The 15581-nt window shown below is 44.4% G+C and overlaps 1 protein-coding gene across 1 annotated transcript; it reads left to right on the top strand.

Annotated features, from left to right (window-relative positions):
- Positions 1-8155: 8155 nt before the first annotated feature.
- Positions 8156-13647, top strand: LOC135290695 (phospholipase A2 inhibitor NAI-like). The gene is made up of 5 exons (XM_064404627.1): positions 8156-8343; positions 9401-9517; positions 10973-11122; positions 11259-11399; positions 13264-13647. The coding sequence occupies exons 1-5, from the start codon at positions 8295-8297 to the stop codon at positions 13491-13493; spliced, it is 687 nt and encodes a 228-aa protein (XP_064260697.1). The 5' UTR covers positions 8156-8294; the 3' UTR covers positions 13494-13647.
- Positions 13648-15581: the final 1934 nt, after the last annotated feature.

The following is a 15581-nucleotide window of genomic DNA, read 5'->3' as shown; positions in this document are numbered from 1 at the left end:
GACTGATTACAGACCACATTTGGGGGGGAGTTTTTTTGCATATATGTCACTGATAAGTTAATAAACTTTTTATTGGGGATATTCCTGTTGTAAAATTTTAATTTCATATAGCTAGGGTATCTGTAGCCCGATCTCCTGACTCGCTGGAACCAGTGACTTTTTGGTTGTTATAGGAGAGTGAGGGCCTCTCTGTGAAAATGTATTCATTGTCATACATTATCCTGGAGAGAGCTCCTTGCCAGAATATTTTTTATCCCCACAACCAAGATGTTAGGGAATGAGAAATCCTGGTCCATATCCTTTTGGGATGAGTAGGTAAAAGTGTGACATAGAACTGTAGGAAGAATTGATAAGATTGGAAGGGACCTGCAACACCATGATTCCAATTTTCAACCCACCGCCACCACACATTCATCACCAAACCATGCCCTCAGGTGCCACATACACATGTTTTTGAACACCTGTGGTATGATGATTCCACCACTTCCCTGGGAAGCCTGTTTCAGGGCTTTACAATGCTTTTCAGTGAAAAAAACTTTTCCCTGTATCTAATCCAAAACCCTCCTGGCATGACTTGAGGCAATTTCATGTTGTCCTGTCACTTGTTTCTTGGGAGAAGAGATTGACCCAACCTGGAAACACTCCCCTGTCAGGGAATTGTAGAGAGGGAGAAGGTGTCCCCTGAGCCCCCTTGTCTCCAGACTAAACAACCCCAGCTCCCTCAGCTGCTCCTCATCAAACCTGAGCTCCACACCCTGCTCTTCTCTGCTCCCTTCTCTGGAAATGTTCTAGCACCTAAGTGTCTTTCTTATAATGTGAGGCCCAAAACTCATCACAGATTTTGAGGCACAAGTCATAGAAAAGTTTGATTATCCCTTGCAAGGTCATTCAGGTGACTTGGTGCTTTCTACCTTCTTCTTTCCAATCTGTGCAATATCAATGTCATTTGCCTTGTGGCATCCACAGCTCTGGACACAGGCTAACAGCATCTGACACTGGTTTCAGAGCTCCCCCATCACTGGTGAAACCAGGTGGGAGGTAGCTGTGTGAGCACCTCCATGCCCCACTGGAACAGTTCCTTTTGCTCTGGATCCTGGAGGCCAGCATGACACCTCATACCCAGCTTGCTCATGGGACCTGAACCCATGTCTCCACATGGTGCTGAGTCACAAGCTCTTCCAGCTGGTGATGAGATACACCAGACACCTCCATGCTGAGTGCTCTGGAGTTTTGCTTGGATCTCTACCCCTGCTGTTCACTGTTTGCTGTTCCTGGATATTTATCTGTTGTTTGCTGTAATATTTGAACACAGAATCACAGAATGGTTTGGGTTGAAGGGACCTTAGAAATCACCTTGTTCCAACTCCTCTGCCATGGGCAGGGGATACCTTTCACTAGACCAAGTTGCTCAGAGCTTCATCCAGTCTAGTCCTGAATTCTTGCAGGCATGGGCTTCCACAGCTTCTCTGGACAACCTGTTCCAATGCCTCACTACCCTCACAGTAAAGATTTTTTTTTTTGTAATACCTTATCTAAACCTACTCTCTTTCAGTTTGAAACTTCCACAGTACTACAATTTGTCAAAGCCTTGTTTTGCCTGGAGGCCTGCCTTGCCTTGAGCAATGGATGCATTTCCTCATGAATGTGTGAGAGAATGAAAGAACAACCAGAAAAATCCAACAACAGATTTTGCTTTCTGAAAGTTAACTGATGACTAAAAAATGCCCAGACCAATGCAGGCTTTAAGTAAACATAATCTTCTTAGTGCTATCTGCCATTCTCATTTGGGAATACCTTTATTTTATGATGCTTACCAACCAATGAATAATGTTGGACTGGAAAGGGATGGGAAAGATGAGCATCACTTGGAAAACTGGGATCATGTCTCCTTGTGCTGCAGGGCATGGGTTTCTGGGTTCTTCCTTATGCAATGTGTGATGCTTCACAAAAAAGGCCAGGCAAGAGGAGACAGAAACTGATACTGAAAAGCACATAACACCTGGACTCACTGGGGATGATGTGTGCACACTCAGGAAAAGTCCTGCAACAGAAAAGGATGGCATTGATGGAGTAACATCACACTACTGAGAGATGGAATGCCAAAAATTATAAGAAGGGTTCAGTCAGTTCCAGATCGCTTCAGCTTAAGAAAAAGTGGTAAATGAGGTTGTCTGTACCTTCACACTATAAAGATCTCCAGTGTAAAGAGTCTGCATCTGTGTAAAAGTTCAAAGAAATGCCTTCTTTCAAATATTGTTCACCATGTGCAGAGTTTGTAGCCACAGCACAGTCTTTTCTCAAGCCCAGTGGTAATAATTTACCTTTCTTTTTCTTGACTGGGCTACATATGTCTATTTCCAAGGCAGATCTTACTCACCTGTGACTCCCGCTTTTCATAGTAAAATCTTTTTTCCTGTCAGTGGGACTTGGTTGGTAGTTGACTGAAGACAAAGAAAGGGTGGAAAACAGATAGGGTGATATTTTTCAGGAAAAAAATGCAGTCCAGGGCAAAAATTAATACCTTGCCAATTCACATCTCCCATTTCCAGGTATGTAGAGGCTTTCCATGCTGGAGGTGTGCAGATAGGTGCAGTGGATAGCCAGAGAGAAGGAGTAGATGAGTGGCGGAATGGATCATTGTCCTCCCAAATCCCCAGATCAGCTTAACACCTACAGTTTATCAATGCCTCATCACCAGGTTGTCTTTGCCTGGCTCCTTCCCCCCTCAAAAATTAGGCTTTTAAAAGAACTTTATAGGTTCCCATTGTTTTCACAGATTTCTTCACAAATTCCAGTGGGATGTAAAAGGTTCCCACTTGTCCATTGGCTTTCCCAGGATCTGGGACATTCATCATCAGCTCCAGCTTTATGGGAGACTTTTTGTGTAGAAGGCTGGAAAAAACAAAGCCATCTAAACACATTCAATCAAGTTGTCAGGGGCTTGTGGTCAGGTCACTTTTTCAAGGGACAAGAGCAGATCCAGGTTACTTGAGAGCCCCCTTAGATATGATTCCTGAAACACTGACTTTTTATTCCATTTTGAGATTCCTAACCGCTGCCATGAATGATAAATATAATGTGTGGATATTAATATTGGATTAAAAGACTTCATCTTATGTATTCATTGTTTGGGCTTTTTTTTTTTTTTTTTTAATACCAGACCATGCAACATTAACTTTGGCTTGATGTACCAGTTAAAACTGGTAAACTGGTCTGCCTCAGCTGCCAACCTGGAACTCTCTCAGTGAATGAGCTCTGCTGCTGGTAAAGTTGCACTTTGGAGAAGTTCACCAAAGAGGAGGTTGAAATATGAATGTCTAATAAGAGGTGTGAATATCTAATAAGGATGTACTTTCTACATTATCCACCAATGGATTAAACAGATGCTGTTTTCTTGAATGCTCAAAGATGACATTGCTGATGACTCATGCTGTAACAGAGAGTTCATTGAACACACTACAGTGTGTGCAAATTTATCTTCCTTCAGGATATTTGAAAAGCAATTGGGTTCCCTGGCAATTATTCCAGCTGGAAAGGTAACTACTGGTCAGGGTACTAACAGTTTATCAATGTTAAAGCCAAAATAAAATGTCTCTTGCACTCCTTTAAATATCTTGATCTCTTGAAAGAGGAAGTTTCATGATTTGATAGTAGTTAACAATTTGATTCTGTGTATTTTCTCAGGAGTGATCCTGCACAAACAGGTTAACTACCATCTTTTTTAACCACAGAAGAAAGCATTTAAGTAACAGTATAATGTTATTATAGTCATATTATTTCTAACCTTCAACTTCTCTTCCCTGGTTCACAAATTCTTTTCCAACAGGAGATCTCACCTTAAACGACTGACTTGCCTGGCTGGAAAGGGAACCCTGAAGGATATTTTTAAGAAAGGCAGATCCAGCACTGGCAAGAAGAGGGAAGGAGCCCATACCAGGGAGAGGTGCAAGAAAAGGGCTCAGTGCAGCCACCTGGGACCTGGCACTAGCACCATGCCATGTAAAGTCTGCATGGGAAAGTAATGTGTGAAAATTGGCACCCTATTACAGTAATGCTGCTCTTTCAGACACACAGTAACTTCCTTGCTGACAAACTCTTGGTTCTCTGACTCCCATGGAGCCATGGGTGTGACTTTGCTCCCTTGAACCATCTGGCTACCACCAGCCTTCCCTCCCCAGGTCCTGTTTCAAGCACTGACCCCACATCAGAAGTTGGTGGGGAGAGGCAATAAAATTCCCTCCTTTCTGGCCTAGAGTTATTTGGTGAAGCACTGGGGGGAGCACAGCTGAGGGGGTACCTTGGGAAGCTCCATATCAGGAGTGGCAATTAGATTTATACTGACCTACACCTTGGCTGGTTTATTTGTGCAATCACAGCTAAGACAAATGACTGTCAAATTGACCTGGTCTAGTGGAAGGTGAGGGGGGGTTGAAACTAGCATGTCCTTAAGGCCTCTTTTAACCCAAACTATTTTGTGATTCTGTGAAAACTTCCTCAGCCTATAGTCAACAAGCATACGGTGAGACTCCTGCTGCTCTCACCCTTTGGGGCAGATGCACTAACCCTTGCATGGAGTGGTTAGAGTTGCTCTGTTATGTTTCCTTGCCTGGTTAACCAGACTGGCAGTTTTTGCCAATCTTTGTTCTGGAGAACTAGGAATAAGCTCAGAAAATGGGTGGATTTGAATCTTCTTCTATAGCATTTTTTTATGGGCTGGATGAGTTCACTGTTGAAATGTCATAACACATTGTGGTTCTGTCTTCTTGCATCATGGTTAAGTGGAGATAAGGAGACACCTTTGCTCTAGTGCTCCCACAGAACCTGTGCCTGGGCTTTTGGAACACTGCTCTTTTACTGGAGGTATTACTTAGGCATGTTCTTACACTACTGGAGGTATTAGAGCTGTTGGAGATGTACAAGGTCCTGAAGTGACAGACAGCCCCATGTTAGCATAGCCCAAATGGTAGCTCAGTGAGGCTGGGAAGTTAGGACTGTCTTCTAAAGGGAAGAAGAAATGGAGATGCGTTGTGGTTAAAAATGGCTATGGTGATGGTCCCTCCAGCCTTTCTCAGGATCTATGTCCTGGTAATATAGGTAAGGGGTGACATCCCTCCTGTAGCTGCCAGTACTCTGAGTGACCCTTTTGGATGCAGCTGAGGACCCCAGCCTTGTGCTTCATCCTGAGCACCAGTTTGCCTGCTATTGCAGAAAGGGCTTTGCAGCTTTGGGCTGCTGGGAGGGGAGCACTTGTCACAGTGCTGCAGTGACTGTGAGGAACCAGGGCTGGCAGCCACGGTTCCAGGGCTCTGTTGGATTCCTCCTTCACCCAGGTGCATCCTGTCCTTCTGGTTCCCTCTCAAGTGTCTCATCACAGGAAGAGGGTGGTCCTCTTGGCCCCAGCTGACCTCACCATCAGAGGGTTCATCCTTAGCTCTGACCTCACTTCTTCTTTTTTAAAGCCAACATTGTAATTCTCTCTTAGCAATCCTCCCTTTGAATGCCAGTTGGACTGTGCAAAGCTTTCCTTCATTATCTCCTACAGGAACTGTTCAATCCAGTCCTTTCTAACTTTTACTTTCTTGGTCACACTTTTGTCACTTTATTTCTTTTTCAGAGCTTTCTGACCTGGGTTCTTCAGCTGTGATGTAAATCACACATATTATTTTCATGCTTTGAACACATACCTTTATGTTTGGGCTCTTGGAATGAGAGAAAATAGTATTAGGTTTTCCCATGAGAGATTTATATTGGATGTTAGGAAAATTTCTTCACAGAAAGGGTGGTCAAGCACTGGAAGAGGCTGCCCAGGGAAGCTGTGGCATCACTATCCCTGGAGGTATTTAAAAGATATAGAGATACTTCATTTACGAACATGGTTTACTGGTAGGCTTGGCACTATTGGGTTCATGGCTGGACTCAATGTTCTTAAAGGTCTTTTCCAACCGAAACAATTCTCTGATTTTGTGAAACCCACTGGAAATTCAAATTTTCTGCTACAACTCCACAGAACAAACTCACATTTATTTTTTAGATGCTCTAGCCTAGGTGAATGTCTTTCTTCTGCTGATCATAGAATCATCTTCCTTTTCATTTAATCCCTTTTCATCTCCCCTTCCTACCAATGCTATTTTCAGAGTTGGATTTTTAACTTTTCTCATCTCACAGATCTTTTTGACCTCTCCAGCCTCTGTGGAGATTGTGTTAACATCCTTCTCTCCTCTTGGAAACATGGACATGCTGCAGAGACAGGCACTTCATGCGCACCATGCAATTAAAACATAAAAAACAATTTAGAAGGAATCTTGAGAGAGAGTATCTAATCCATCTCTCAGCCCTGGAGCAGGATCCTATCAACTTATATAATCCCCTAATAAATACTGGTCTAGTCTGTTTTTCCAAGCCACCCAGGGTGGAGGACGCACACCTTCCCAGGCAATCAGCTTCACTATTGTCACTGTTTGAAAATTCCTCCAATACCTAATGTAAACCCCCCACAATAGTTTTTCTTATCCAGCCCTGTTTTTCTGTAGACCTGTATGATGTAACTGGGTGTCCCCTGAGGACCTTTATTGTTTTCACCTTTTCTAATAAGTCTTATTTTCCAGGTCTCTTATTGCTGCAGACTGTGCCTTCTTGCTGTGCTTGGTTTCATCTCTAAAAGAGCATATGAAAAGGCTGCAGCTTCATACCCTCCCTCCCTGTGAGGTGGGAAACAGGTGAGTTCTGTGTAATTCAGTGAGACTAGTGTGGTCATGTTGTTCAGGGAAAGCCCCCAAGCACTTCACTAATCATCTTAAATGAAAGGGCATGAAATTAAAATCACCAGAGACAGTCACATCTTCTCATCTTCCTATCTGTATCTGCAGTCCCATATTTAGTCAAATGGCAGAATCTAGGAAACTCTGCCTGCCTGGGGATATAATTTTATTATTTGTGAGGTGTAAAACCAATAAGAAATTAATTTTAATCCTGAGCAGGCTGAAGTCAGGACATTGATTTAATTTTCACATATCTACTGTGGTATGAGACCATTTCTGAACTGAAAAAGAATTTCTGTGTGAAGACATAATTCTCCCTGGTTTTCTTGTGATATCAGCTTTGTGGACAATGGGGGAACCAAGGCTCTTATTCTGTGTGATTCCCATTCTTATAGCACTCTGGGCTTAGCTCAGAAGTGGTCCCACTGGACTACTCAATATACTGGGAAATGTCAAAAGACAACTGTCCTTTGAAGAAGTTAGTCTCAAAAGGGAAGGGAGCATGAGGGCACTTCAGTTCTTCCTGTCTGTCAATGCAAAAAGTCCTGGAGGGTCTGTGTCCACTATGGTGCAGGACAAGAGGATATCTTCAGAGTAGGGCATGGTTTCAATGAGTCAGCACATCCTGATAAAGCCTGCACATGAGGCAGGGAGCCTGTGGGCAATGGCAAGTTGGTCACTGCTGCTTGTCATTAGCCCATCATGGGATGCCAGGCCATGGAATACTGCTATAACCTTCCCTAATCTGTGACCAGGCTGTCTTGCAACCACATCAATGCTTTCTCTATTCTGACTTAGTTCAATTTAAAGCCCAGAAGGACAATAGGACACTTCCTTATCAACCACCAAGTGTTTTATATCAAAACCCAAACCCTGGAGTACTGGCTTTGCTGCTCTGACGTATTCAACCCCGAGAACCCTTGACTGAGCCTGCTCCAAGATGTGCTTTGGCAGTCACTTTACAAACTGAAGCTGCACTCCAGCTTGGAGAGGAAGTCCACTGCTTTGGCACTGCTGCTTTCTGGTTGTACTCTGGGCATGAGAGCTCCTGACTCTATGATGGGAATGACAAAATGGGAAACCAGCCATCAAAAACTAAACCACAGGGGAATTTCCTGGCTGCTCCTTGCTATACTTTGTTTCTTTGGGCCTAACAGTGTGAGCACACCAGGGTTTTTCAAATGGTTTCCTCTCCATCATCCGTATGGATGGTGGAGGCTGAACGCTGTTAAAAGTCTTTACCAGAGACATAGCTGGTATCACGAGGAAAGCCAGTCTTACTCCACAGGATGCATGCTCTAAACAGGGGAAAATCAAACAGCATCACTCATATGAAGAAAAAGGCAAAACCTGTGCTTTAAAAGAAAAAGCAAACACTGGTGTTAGTGCTCAGTAGTGTATATATATTATTCAGAAAACTTGCCCAACCTCTACTTCCCCAAAAAAACCCTTTCCTTCCAGTTTATAAAGCCCTTGTGGCACACAGTGCTTTGTTGGGTGAGACTTGGCAGCTCCCTGTGCTTACATCCCATCAGCATGAGGCTGTCCCTTGGACTCAGCTTCCTCCTGGCTTTCCTGGACCCAGGTGAGTTTTTCACTGGGACCTGTGGGGTTGTAAGACACAAAAGAGGTTTGGGAATGGAGTGCATCATGTGTGAGGCAATTGCTGCCATCTGAGCCATGAACCCCCCTCATCTTGGGGCATTTGCACTGCAGAGGGGTAAGCATGACTGGTCTTGGGGGGGTGTTTGGTCCTATGAGCCAATGTGCAGATGAGGGTGTTGGCATTTACAACGTGAGCTCACAGTCTGATTTTCTGTGTGCTCACTGGTGGTAGAGCCAGGACAGGCATCAGAGCGACTCAGGTCACCCTGAGGCAGCCAGACCATTGGTAAGCTGAATCATTTATTTTACTCATGTCCAGGGTTGTGTGACGTTTTGGACATAATGTCATCTCAGCTGTCCTTCAGCTCTGCTCCAGAAAAACACAGCTGTCTTGGAGGTCTTGGCTCACAGCAGATGCCATGGCCACTGCAAGGTGCCTTAGCGGGCACCTGGGTTCAGGGAAGTGACACATGCCTGACCTGTTAATCTACATGCTGGACTCTTGTGGGTGTGTGTCATGGAAGAGGTCCTGTTTGCTCTCTGTTGAAATACATGCTATTCCTTTCTAAGTGCTTCCTGATGAGTATCTGATAGTATGGTCTGCTTAAAGTGTTCCAGCAGGCATCTGGAACACAGTTCCAGATACCTGCTGTTCATGTCCTTGTCCATTTTCCCCTAATGCCTACAAAGAGATATACAAAGAGATAATGATTATGGAGAAAGTCTGCAGTTTGTACAGAGTACAAGAAGCACCTGCTGGCAGCTCTTGTTCCCCAGCCACTCATGTGTCTTTATTTTCTACCAAGAGAGAATCTGGAGTCTGTGAATCCAGGGACACCTGATTGCCTGCCAGGATGAAGGGGTTTGTAGGGCTGCTGTCATCAGCAGCTCTGGAAAAGCTCAACATAGATTGCATAATGAAATATAAGGGAAGAGAAATGTGAAAAGTGCTGATCACTGCTGAAATCAAACATCAGTGAAAGAGGAAGTGGGATCCCTTATGTCTGCTGCTAAGGAATGTGTCCTCCTCTCCACAGGGACCTGCCTCCAGTGTGAGATATGTCACAGTATAGGAAAAAGCTGCTCTGGCCCCATGAAAACCTGCACTGGTGGTGAAGATACTTGTGGCATTATTCTGCATGAAGTCCTAATAGGTGAGACATCCTCTAAGCCAGTGTGGCTTCCAGAGTGGGGTCGCTTGGGGACTTGTCTCTCTCTCCCTACTTTTGTCACTGGTAGTATGGTCCATCCTTGGATAACCTGTTCATTTTTCTTTTACTGACAGATGACCCAGAGATCAGAATAGTCTGGGATAGGAAAAGCTTTTCATTCTTCTATTTTGAGAAGCAGTTTTCTACTGGGAGGGTTTGGTTCTTAGTTGTAGAGGGAAGGACCAAAACCTCATAGTGGGAGGAGACACGGGCTTTTAATTCTGGTGAAGGTGAGTAGTTGAGTCAGGAAGTTGGCAGATTGAACCATGACTTACACTAAGGTGCTGACACCTACTACTGGGGATGCACTGGTGATGTTTGGAGAGAGAAGCTTCCCTGTCCTCAAGCAGGGATGGGGACACCACGCAATCATGCAGTGACACTAGGACTGAGCTATCACCTTATCATCATAATCGTCATCATCATCAATCAGTTTAGGTTGGAAGGAACCTTGAAGATCATCTAGTTTCAAACCCTCTGCCTTGGGCAGGGAGACCTTCCACAAGTCCAGGTTGCTTAGAGCCACATCCAACTTGACCTTGAACACTGCCAGAGATGGGAGACATCCACAGCTTCCCCTGGCAACTTATTCCAGCATATCACCACCCTCACTGTCTAGAATTTCTTCTTAATATCTAATCTTAATCTACCCTCTTTCAGTCTGATGCCATTCCCTCAACCCTATTAGTTCATGTCCTTGTCCAAAGCCCTTCTCCAGCTGTCTTGTAGCTCCTTTAGACACTGGAAGTTGCTGTGAGGTCACTAGAGAGCCCGCCCTTCTCCAGGCTGAATAACTCCAACTCTTTCAGCTTGTCCTCAGAGGAAAGGTTGTTAACCAGTAACTGTGTCCCTGTAGCTGATAGGTCAAAGCTGGTGCTGAGCCCTGCACAGCTGGACACTCAGTTGTGTTAGAGGCATGGCCTCAGTCGTCTCTCAGCCTTAGTGATGTGATTGTTGCCTTTTAAACTGGAGTCTGGCTCATATCCTACCAGGTTTGGTGCTGGCAGCTCCAGCACCTGCCTTCTGCTGCTGCTGCACCCACCTTTCATCCTTCAAGCACTTCAGCAAACTCCATTTAGCTGTTCTGCTCCCCTTTACACCTTTTGGGCTTGGCTGATAGGGTAGACCAAAGTTGAGCCTGACAGGATGCTTGTGGCTGGGATGGACTGTGCACTCTGCAGATTTTACACAGGTTGAACAAGCCTGTGCTTTGGGTCAGAGGCATGTGCCACACCATAATCTCTGCAGTGTCCTGGCCCACTGGTGATGCTTCTCAGGGGGCTTAGGGGTCCCTCTTAGGCCCTGGGACTGCTGCCTAGAAGTTGGTACATGAACCAACAGGAGGGGAAGGGAGTTACTTTGTGTTGAATAATGGCACTGTCTTCTGCTTCATGACAGGGGGGATGGCCATCTCTTCATCCATCAAGTCCTGCCTGCCATCCCATGTCTGCCACCTTGGTCCTGTCACCGTGAACTATGGGAAGGTGAAAGCAAAGAGCCACTTGGTTTGCTGCACAGGCGATGACTGTCGGACCACATCTGTGTCATGTAACCTATTTATTGTCCTTATAGCCCATCCCCTCTGATCCATCCCACAGTCAGGCCTTCCAGGCTAAGCCATCACCTGTGTTATTCCTCTCATTCCCTTATTGAAACCAGCTACAGGCCATGTTTTTCATTCCAGTGCCACCAGATAATGATGTGCCCAATGGATACCAGTGTCCTGCCTGCTACAGTGTGGACTCCTTTCAGTGCAGTAATGAAGTTGTAAACTGCACTGGATCTGAAGACCAATGTGTTGACCTTGCTGGATTAATGAATGCTGGTAACTGCCTATCATTTGGGGCTGTTTTCCATCTTCTTGGTAAAATGGGTGAAACTAGTCTAAGATAAAGCACTACTGAGATAAGAATGGGCAAAAAATGTGTAATAAAAAAGAGGAAGATAGAAGGAACTAAAAGCTGAAAACTGAAAACTTCAAGCTGGTTAAATGGAAAGCACTGTTTCCCTTTCCTTCTTCCCGGTCATGCATGGATAATTGCTGAAATTCTTCATAACATGACATAACTGAGATCAAGAGTGAAACTGTTTTCTTGGGGTAGTCTGGTACATGGGTGTGTAACAAACTTGACCAAGCCCCTGAACCTGCTGGCCCTAGCTAGGATGTATGAGGGTGAGTCTAGATCTAAGCCAGCTGGCAGCTCAGTGGAGATTCAGATGGAGCTTTGCAGAAACATTGCTTTCCCATGGGGTAATACCAGTCACTTGGACAAGACACTGTTGCAGTTGTGCTTCTGCATGAGGAAAGCCCTGCCTTGTAGTCCAGCCTTTGAACAGCTCCATCAGAAATCTTTTTCCCATCTCAGGTCCTGTAATTTCAGAGAGGAAAGTAGACAGCAATTTTCCGGTCACTCTTGTTTCCACCCCTGCTGCAGGTAAAAGAATTCCACCTGTCATGGCCCACCTGTGCTCCAGCAGGCAGGAAAAACCCATGGAAATAGAGGACAGAAACACCAGCTGTAGGAGCAGATTGAAAAAACAATTATCTTGTATATGGTTATGGATGAAGATTCTTTGAGTTGATAATATTGATAGGTGATGATGTGATGCCTGAAGGCCCTTCCTATAGGCTTTATTAATGTGCTGTCCAAACCCTGAATTAGATCATGTTTTACAGATGTTTACAGAGACAACATGAAGGAAAATAAGAATTTTCATAGTCACAGCAATGAAAATAGAGTGGCAAAATTAATTCAGTGTATGACTGAAGTAAAAAATCCTCCCAACTTGTCTTAACTTGATTGATCAGCCACTGTGAATGGAGAAGGCTTGTGCAGTGTGATAAACTGTGCAGAGAAAGCAGCAGCGTAGGGGAGCACAGGAAGGTGAGGAGCTAATGAAGTGCCTTTGCCTGTTGTTTGTACTTGAGATAAAATTGTCCAACAAAGTATTCTAGACCTCCGTAATCTGCACAGCAGAGAACAGCACTAGCAAAAGCAAGAAACAGGAGCAAGAATATCTGAATGGGGAGTTAAGCACTCAGTACCTGCTCAGGTTTCCTCTTGTAAATGCTCCAGTGGTGGCAAAGGGCAAGTTCAGGTTTCAGTGGGCCTATCCATAGGTTTCTCTCTTGGTTTGGCTAAAATCTTATAAAGACTTTGAGAAGGAATTCCTCTTAATAAGTGGGTCAGGTTGTATTGTCATTGAGACTTCTCAATTCCTTGTCAAATCTGACTGAGAGAAAGTCATTCAGTTTGAATGTCATGAGACGGTCAGAGAGAGAAGGAGACAATGACTACCTGGTGTACTGTTACACTGCCCTGGTTTCTTTAGGAAGCCAAAGTTTGGGCAGAAGAATCTTTAAACGTGAGAAAGAGAACTACTTAAGGCATTTTCACTTTTTAAATTTAAATGTTTAGAATTTTTAAAAGTCATCTTTATTCAGCAGAAAGAAAGAAGACAAACCTTAAATCACTTGTATTTCAAGTCCACCAAGATGGACTTGCTGTTTCTTCAGCTTTATTCAGGGGATGGCAACAGACAGTGCTGGTGGGTTTGGAACCAACTGGATGTAATGAATGGGCAGTTCTTAGCTTGGAAATGGGGACTGCACTGGCCAGGGTGGGATTAACGTTGGGGATTGGATCTCCTGATACATGGCATGTATTTCTTGTATTTCCCCTGCACAGGTGGACTGTCTCTGAAAGCTGCCATGAAGGGTTGCACCACCATTTCTGAATGCAGTATGGTAGGAGATGGAAAAAACAGCCTGGGGATGATGGACATAAAGTTGAAACGGTTCCAATGCAGACCAGCTTCTGCTATGTACAGTGTGGTGTACAGTGCTGGGATTTCCCCTCCACACACAGCCTTACTTCCTGTCCTATCAGGATTCATCCTGGAGAAGGTACTTTTCTGACTCTCACTAGTGCTGGGTTGAGCAAAACCCACAGCAAACCCCAGCAGTGGTTTGCAACTTAGCCCTTTTTGCTGTAGCTTCTTCTGCATGGGGATTTTATTTTCAGATTAGCTTTTCTTTTATATTTTCACAGAATAAAGACAGCACTTACACATTTTTTGTTTCCTCATTGATTTAATCTCATTTAAATCTTCCTGAGTTCAACTGTGATTGGTTTTGTGTAGCATTCTCTCAGTGCTTTGTCCATACTGGGACCATACAAGACTGTGCGAAGTCGTCAAACCCTTCCCAGGAAGTGGGTGCTCTCAAGGCAGACCTAGAGCCTGTATTCATGATCTCATTGTAAGTGGCAACTTACAAAGCCACTTTTTCAGGCTCTGAAAAGGACTGGACATGAGTTCCTGAGAGCAACTCCTGGTAGAAATGTCACTTGCCCCTTTTACAACTCTTGTATCTTGTTTTTCCGAGTAGGAGGAGTCCCTCAGCTAAAAAGGGCTGCCTGTGGCCCTGGGCCATAAATAGTATTTCGTTCAGAGTATAAGACACTGCAGTAAGCAACCTGCTCCTAGCATGTTGCTTTACTAGAAACTCACCCATTTAGTCTTAAGTTTCATGATTATCTGGAATAAATCTTATGTTGGGAACTTTTAATTAAGGTAGCTTTCTATGGTGACAGACTGCTGGAAGTCCAACTAATAGGAAACTTCAGCTCGATTCTTATTTCCTCTCTGTTGCCTGAACTACACCCACAGCTTGTGTAGCCTTTCCACTTCTACATTTGCCACCCCCTGGCTATTCTGCCCCAGTCACCCGTTGCCTCACGGGTATCCTTGTGTTGGTATCACACAAAAGCACTAAAGAAAAACACCTCGTCAGGCAGCATTGCCATACCTGGGAGTTAGTACTGGCTGTGGGCTACAGGATGGAGTGGTGAAGCTCTGGGAGATGCTGAGGTATACAGTGGAAGGGTGTTAGCAAACTTCAACATCTGCCTGTGTGTCTGCTCCCAGATGAATGGCCCAGTTCGGAGCAGACTACAGGACTGTTAAGCAAAGTTCATGTTATATCTGCCCCAAAAGTCCCAGCTCAACAGGGCAAGCATGCATTTTGGGCATGGAATTCCAGTTGCATAAAGCAATGCAATTTTATCTCCTAGTTCAGTGCTAGGAAAGCCTTGGCTGCTGAAACCAGACCACAACATGTGGCAGTAGTGAGGTGACTATGCCTACATGTATATGCATGAATGTATATGTGATCAGCTTATAACTTGCAGCATGAGGACTGAATGTTCTTGCAGTTTTTGTTGTCCCTGACTTTTCCTTCTTCCCAAACAGGCTGAAACTTCTTTCTTTCTAGTATTCCCACTAAATTATTTGGGATGAAATGTCACATTATCTATTATAATAAAGGGGTGTGGGTCTGAAAATGAAAATTAATTTTTGAGGTAGGGAGTGAACTGATAATACAGTTTTAATGCTGGGAAAAGAGTCTGGTTAGGCTCAGTTAATTATTTGCAGAGGCTGTACAATTACAGTGTGGATGTTAGAGAACGAACACAGCTCCCTCTTCATGGTGTAGCCATACACTGATACTGCAGTGACCCACTCATTCAGCATTTTTCCAGATCTGATAAAATCCTGGAATTAAAAAAATTCTCTTTCTATGTAAGTGCATTATCCCTGAACATATCTCCTGCATGCTCATGTGGAACATTACATTACTGTCCATGGCACCCCAGTGGCAGATCTCGATCTGCTTTGATGGCTCAACCCTTCACTTTCTGCTCATTCCACTCCAACCTGTGATGTTATCAGGATGGAAAAGCTGAATGGACTGTTCAGCCTGGTCAAGACTTGGGTGATACACATCCAGAGAGCCATGGTGCTGGGGTGGTATTTCAGGAAGGACAAGGGGGAGCATAGACAGCAATATTTCTGATGAGGGTTGGTGGTGCAAAAAGCAGAAGCAGATTAATTTTGACATCTAAATCAATGTTGTGGCAAACAAAGCTGTTGCAATCTGTTTCTGCATAAATGATGGAGCGACGAGTGGAAACAGCCCTGCATCTTTACGACTGATGCCCTTGTG

The sequence above is a fragment of the Passer domesticus genome, chromosome Z, assembly GCF_036417665.1.
Source record: "Passer domesticus isolate bPasDom1 chromosome Z, bPasDom1.hap1, whole genome shotgun sequence".
In the NCBI taxonomy this organism is placed as follows: Eukaryota; Metazoa; Chordata; class Aves; order Passeriformes; family Passeridae; genus Passer; species Passer domesticus.
This window is presented reverse-complemented; position numbering and strand designations above follow the sequence as displayed.